Source organism: Cotesia glomerata, unplaced genomic scaffold (genome assembly GCF_020080835.1).
Source record: "Cotesia glomerata isolate CgM1 unplaced genomic scaffold, MPM_Cglom_v2.3 scaffold_255, whole genome shotgun sequence".
Taxonomy (NCBI): Eukaryota; Metazoa; Arthropoda; class Insecta; order Hymenoptera; family Braconidae; genus Cotesia; species Cotesia glomerata.
This window is the reverse complement of record NW_025403052.1, coordinates 801-8,286: the sequence shown is the minus strand read 5'-3', so window position 1 is coordinate 8,286 and position 7,486 is coordinate 801. Positions and strand designations below refer to the sequence as shown.

Sequence of the window (7,486 nt, the reverse complement as noted above, 5' to 3'; positions counted from 1 at the left end):
CATAATTTTGTCTCTAATGTCAATAATTGGGGCTTTTACCTCAAATAATTTTTTTTTAAGAAAAATTTATTGAAAAAAATTTCCTGAGTGCTTATAATTCCTCCAATTATTAATTGAAGTAATTAAAATAAATAAAATAAAATTTAGATAATTAAAAATTACCTACCGCATATATTTTCTTGTGAATTAATTTTCACACCGCTAATATATAATATATATAACCAGCACTTTAGATTTAGATTTAGCTTTAGATTGAACCCTAATTTTAAGATTTATTTTTAAATTTTAATTAAATTATTTTAAAAAACAATTAAATTAACTAATTAATTTAATTAAAAAAATTCATTTAATTTAAACTAATTAATTAAAATAAATAAATAACTAATTAATTAATTAAATAATTAAATTAATAAAAAAAAATTGAAACTATAAAAAAATGTAAATAAAATAAAATGACCGGAAAAATTAGACGACCTGGACATAAACTTATTCGAAGAAGAAGTAAAGAGCATAGACGAGAAAGAAAAATTACCGCGACCATCCCCGAGTTCCGGAAAGCGTCGTGCCTGGTTGAGAAAGCACATGCCCCAGTCGCTGGACGAGGACGAAGTGCTGCAGATCCGCAGCGGAGGCTCTTCAGTGGACAACTCCAGGCGAGAGAGCCTGGCTAGCCAGGCGAGCGGATCGCCGAGCCGAACTTCTCCGAAGAAATCTCGGGATCGCAAGGTCGTGTCCCAGGACGACGTGATCCGCAGGCCTCGCAGAGAGCGCAGTGACTCTCCAGGAAACGAGAGCCGACTCAGCGCTGGAGCGCGGCTCTATCGCGTGCTGGAGGAGCAGGCTCTTGGCGAAGTGATCGTTGCTTCCGCGGAGGGACTCTATATCAATGGACTCAGAGCCATTGAACGAGGCAAGCCAGGCAATATCACTGCTGGCGCACTATCAAGTCACTCACGGTACCAGTTGTTGTCATTTCCGAGGGTTCATCATTTAAACTCTCGCTATCAATTAGCACGCTACGAACAAATTTGTAATCAACGCTTACACGTTAATTTTTTCACAGCTGGGAGTAATTTATTTTGAAGCACTTCTGTATTATATTTTTTTAAAATATTTATATTGATGGATATTAATCGTGCATGCTAGTTTAATTACACGGTAATTATTAGCACGCTATTGAGATTTTCAGGTTCATGATGTCTAAAATTAAGACTATCATGCAATCGGCCGATTAGAAAAAATTTTATATAATTTTATACTGGCAATTTTGCAGTCACTACGTGACTGCAAGGACTTATGAAATTTTACTTCATTAAATAATGAATTTTGGTAAATTGCACTGTACTTTTTTAAATATTGACGTTTTTTAAGATATAAGCTCATCATGATGTTATACTCATCAAGAGCTTTCATTTGAGTACCCACATGCATTTTTGATATATTTTTCATATATACATATATATAATATATAAAATATATGAAAAATTGATGTGGGTACTCAAATGAAAGGTCTCGATGAGTGTAATGTCAGAATGAGCTTATATCTTTAAAAATGTCAATAGTTCACAAGATACAACGTCATTTCTCATTTATTGAGATTTTTTTCAAGATATAAACTCATTTCGATGTTATACTCATCAAGAGCTTTAATTTGAGTACCCACATGGCATTTTCATATATTTCATATATATGGTATTCGTGAAATATATAAATATATAAAATATATGAAAAATTGATGTGGGTACTCAAATGAAAGGTCTCGATGAGTGTAATGTCGGGATGAGCTTATATATTTAAAAATGTCAATAGTTAACAAGATACAATGTAATTTCTTAATTATTGACATTTTTCAAGATATAAACTCATTTCGATGTTACACTCATTGAGACCTTTCATTTAAGTACCCACATGTTATTTTTTATATTTTTTATATATTTTATATATATGGTATTTGTAAGATACATAAATATATAAAATATATATAAAATTGATATGGGTACTCAAATGAAAGCTCTCGATGAGTGTAACATCCGGATGAGCTTATATCTTTAAAAACGTCAATATTTAAGAAAGTACAATTTAATTTAACAAAAGTCATTATTTAATAAATATATTTAATTATATAAATCTTTTTTACTCTGGTACACAAGAATATTTAAATATATAAAAGGGTATAGCAACTCCAATTTTTTTATCACTAGACCTCTCAAAAATAAAAATAAAAAATTGTAAAAAATATTAATAATAATAATAAAACATTTATTTATAGATGATATCCCAATCGTGGCGAAAGAAGACGGGACAGCTGACAAAAACTTGGTATCGATATCAGAAGAGCAGGATTCAACGGAACCAAGTCGCATTGGTTCGCTCCGCCAGGGTAAAGACAAGAGCTCCAAGATCACAAACTTCAGTTTGACTAAAAAGCCTCGAGAAAAGGACAGCAGAGCGAAGAATGGAATGGTAGAGAAAGAGAAGAAATCAGGACAGATTAAAGACTCCAAGAGCCGGATTGATGAAGAAGTTAATGGTGGAGTCAAGAAGAAAAACGACTCGATAATCAGCGACGGGAACTCGAGCTTCACTGAAGCGGGATTAAATGACACCGCTGACCTGGAGCTGGAGAAGTGCCGTGGCTAGCATGAGAGCCCTCGATCCAGACCTTAATTCTTCTGTCCAAGTCAGCTCGGTTTAGTCTCTGTTTATTTTTTAGTTAGGATTTCTGAGGCTCTGACGGGAACAATTAAATATGTTTTACGTAATTAATGTGCTGTTGGTTGTTGACTATTATAAGTGTTGTTAATGATGATGAAGATGATGATAAAGAAGAAGTTTATGATGGCAATAATCTATTTAAAGTCTGTAATTTAGGTTTTTTAAGTTTAATCAATGCATCCCTGGTGCCTAATATTTATTAATTAAATTAATATGTAGTTTATTTTTATTAATGTGTATATTACTATTATTATTATATTCAAGTACAGATGCCGTAAAAGTGTTCTTTAGGTTAGAAAGTTTATTAGTTAACTGGAACCAATCAGCGAAGCTGATTGGTTAATCATTGATCTGAAGTTTGTTAGATCAATGAAGAGACTTTTATTAATTTACACTCGAGTAAATTTTATTGTATTTAAATTTATTGAAAAATTGTTTCAACAGTCAATTTTTTAAGACCAGAAGAAAAAATTAATTATTAAAGTACTGAAATTGAGGAAAAACTAGCAACGCAGTTCACAAGTCACATGGTGACTTGTGAACTATAAATGAATAAAAATTTTGATTTATTCAATAGTGGCTTTTGGTAAATTGCACTGTACTTTTTGACTATTGACGATTTTAAAGATATAAGCTCATTCCGGCATTGCACTTATCGAGACCTTTCATTTAAATACCCACATGGCATTTTTGATATATTTGTCATATATATATATATATATATATATATATATATATATATATATATATATATAAATATATAAAATATATGAAAAGTTGATGTGGGTACTCAAATGAAAGGTCTTGATGAGTGTAATATCAAAATGAGCTTATATCTTTAAAAATGTCATTAGATGACAAGATACAATATCATTTCTTAATTATTGATATTTTTATATATAATATTTATATAATATATATGTATATAATATAATATATATATATATATATATATATATATATATATATATATATATATATATATATATATATATATATATATATATATATATATATATATATATATATATATATATATAAATATATAAAATATATGAAAAATTGATGTGGGTACTCAAATGAAAGGTCTTGATGAGTGTAAAATCAAAATGAGCTTATATCTTTAAAAATGTCATTAGTTGACAAGATACAATCTAATTTCTTAATTATTGACATTTTTTAAGATATAAGCTCATTTCGATGTTACACTCATCGAGAGCTTTTATGTGAGTACCCACATGGCATTTTTTATATATTTTACATATATGATATTTGTGAAATATGTAAATATATAAAATATATGAAAAATTGATGTGGGTACTTAAAAGAAAGGTTTCGATGAATGTAACATCGGGATGAGTTTATATCTTTAAAAATGTCATTAGTTGACAAGATACAATCTAATTTCTTAATTATTGATATTTTTGAAAATATAAGCTCATTTCGATGTTACACTCATCGAGAGCTTTTATGTGAGTACCCACATGGCATTTTTTATATATTTTACATATATGATATTTGTGAAATATGTAAATATATGAAATATATAACAAACTGATGTGGGTACTCAAATAAATGGTCTCGATGAATGTAAAAGCTGGATGAGTTTATATCTTCAAAAATGTCAATAGTTCTCAAGATACAAGGTCATTTCTTAATTATTGATATTTTTAAGATATAAGCTCATTTCGATGTTACACTCATCGAGAGCTTTTATGTGAGTACCCACATGGCATTTTTTATATATTTTACATATATGATATTTGTGAAATATGTAAATATATAAAATATATGAAAAATTGATGTGGGTACTTAAATGAAAGGTTTCGATTAGTGTAACATCAGGATGAGCTTATATCTTTAAAAATGTCAATAGTTCTCAAGAAACAAGGTCATTTCTTAATTATGTTTCTAGACCTTTGCAATGATACTAAATTTTACTAAAAAACCGATTTTTATCATATGACTATCCTGGACACAAATTTTTTCTTTTTTTTCTTTATATAGGTTATATACTTTTAGATTATAAAAATTCTATGATACTGAAGTTAGCTGACCATTGTAAATTAAAAAAACATTTCCACTAATATTTTTTTGTTTAATTTTTACACGTGGAATTATTTTAAATACTATTTTTAGTACCATAAAATTCTTAAAAATTTCAAAGTAAGCTAACTTAAATTTTAGATGATACTTAAATTATAAGACATTTAAAAATTTTTTTATTAATTGAATTACAATTAAAAAATTGTTCTTTAAAAATTGCACTCATAATTTTGAAATTTTTCTACAAGTGTATTTTTAAAAAAATTTTTTCAGCAATTTAAGTTACAATAAAAAAATTCTTTTTAAAAAATTGCACTTGTAATCTTCAAAATTTTCTATAAGCGGAATTAAAAAAAAAAATTTTTTTATTAATTAAATCACAATTGAAATTAAAATTAAATTTCCTATGAGTGGAATTAAAAATAAATATATTTTGTAATAAATTTTAACTAAAAAATTCTTAAATTTCTACTAATAAATTTTAAACACATTTACGGCATCTGTTCTAATAAATAAATTTAGATCACTTTTTTTTTTTTAGTATCAGCCTATTATCACTGCCATCCGATCTAGCGTAGATGGTGTCCAAGACACATATTTTTATGATTTAAAATATCACAAAAAAATCAACTTGAATTTATCAGCAGAAAAAATATTTCAATAAAAAAATATCAATAACTATAACCATAAAATTGAATCATAATCACTCTTTTAATTAAATGATTTTTATGATTGATATATTTTTCCTACTCGAGCTTAAAAATATCAAAACAAAAAAAAAGATAATAAATCTGGCGAAAGTGCAAAGTATCATGCTTATGCCATTGTTTGAAAACTTAATGAAAGAATTATTGATATAAATTTTCTCGATACGAATACAATAGGTGTATATAATCAATATGTTTTATGTTGTATATTTTTCTCCTATAGTCTATCACTGTAAAAAAAAAAAACAAAGAGAAAAAAAGTAATAATATTGTGCTCTAGTTTAAAAAATTGTTGACTCTTGTTCTATATTATATAATATATATTTATGAGAATGTAAATACGCGACTATTTCACAAATATATATATATATTTTTCTTCATATTAGCTTAGAAATTAATTGTAATTAAATTTAATTATTTTTAATCCGTAGCTGTTTCATTTTCTTGCTACGGCTTAAAAATTAATTATAAATTTTAATTAGAGATGCCAAAATTTATTTATTTTTACAACTAAATATTCGGCTAGTTTTGTGAAATAAAAAATTTATTTTACTTTAATTACTGCATAATTATCTACTTAGTAAATTAAACATCTTCTAAGTGTTCGACAAAATGAAAGTTATTGTACTTAATTATTATTTTAAAAAATTTTATTTATGCACAGTAATTAAATATTTTTGAATCATTCCACTGTACTATGAAGGTTACTACCGAAAATTACTCCGATTAATTTTTTTATTCATAAAAACTCATTTCGATGTTATACTCATCGAGACCTTTCATTTAAGTACCCACGTGGCATTTTTCATATATTTTATATTTGTGGTATTTGTGAAATATATAAATATATAAAATATATGAAAAATTGATGTGGGTACTCAAATGAAAGGTCTCGATGAGTGTAACATCGAGGTGAGTTTGTTTCTTAAAAAATGTCAATAATTAAGAAATGACATTCTATTTTGTCAAATAATGATATTTTTCAAGATATAAGCTCATTTCGATGTTACACTTATCGAGACCTTTCATTTGAGTACCCACATGACATTTTTTATATATTTTATATACATGGTATTTGTGAAATATATAAATATATAAAATATATGAAAAATTGATGTGGGTACTCAAATGAAAGGTCTCGATAAGTGTAATGTCAAGATGAGCGTATATCTTTAAAAATATCATTAGTTGACAAGATACAAGATCATTTCTTAATTATTGATATTTTTTTAAGATATAAGCTCATTTCGATGTTACACTTATCGAGACCTTTCATTTAAGTACCCACATAACATTTTTTATATATTTTATATATATGGTATTTGTGAAATATATAAATATATAAAATATATGAAAAATTGATGTGGGTGCTCAAATGAAAGGTCTCGATAAGTGTAATGTCAAGATGAGCTTATATCTTTATAAATATCATTAGTTGACAAGATACAAGATCATTTCTTAATTATTAATATTTTTAAAAATATAAACTCATTTCGATGTTACATTCATCGAGACCTTTCATTTAAGTACTCACACCGAATTTTTCATATATTTTATATATATGGTATTAGTGAAATATATAAATATATAAAATATATGAAAAATGTCATGTGGGTACTCAAATGAAAGGTCTCGATTGGTGTATTCACGGGGTGAGCTTATATCTTTAAAAATGCCCTTATTTGACAAGATACAATATCATTTCTTAATTATTGATATTTTTTAAAATTCAAACTCATTTTGATGTTACACTCATCGAGACCTTTCATTTAAGTACCCATATGGCATTTTTTATATATTATATATATATGGTATTTGTGAAATATATAAATATATGAAATATATGAAAATTGATGTGGGTACTCAAATGAAAGGTCTTGATGAGTCTAATGTCGGAGAGAACTTATATCTTTACAAATGTCAATAGTTCACAAGATACAATCTAATTTGCTAATTATTGACATTTTTTAAGATATAAACTCATTTTTATGTTACACTCAACGAGCTTTCATTCAAAT

At 26.6% G+C, this 7,486-nt stretch overlaps 1 protein-coding gene across 1 annotated transcript; it reads left to right on the top strand.

The window, feature by feature from the left end:
• Positions 1-456: 456 nt before the first annotated feature.
• LOC123274192 lies at positions 457-2,831 on the top strand (the record flags this gene model as incomplete). Its single annotated transcript, XM_044741710.1, has 2 exons — positions 457-910; positions 2,270-2,831. Coding segments are annotated over 2 exons (825 nt in total), but the record flags the coding sequence as incomplete, so codon positions are not given.
• Between the last annotated feature and the right edge of the window lie 4,655 nt (positions 2,832-7,486).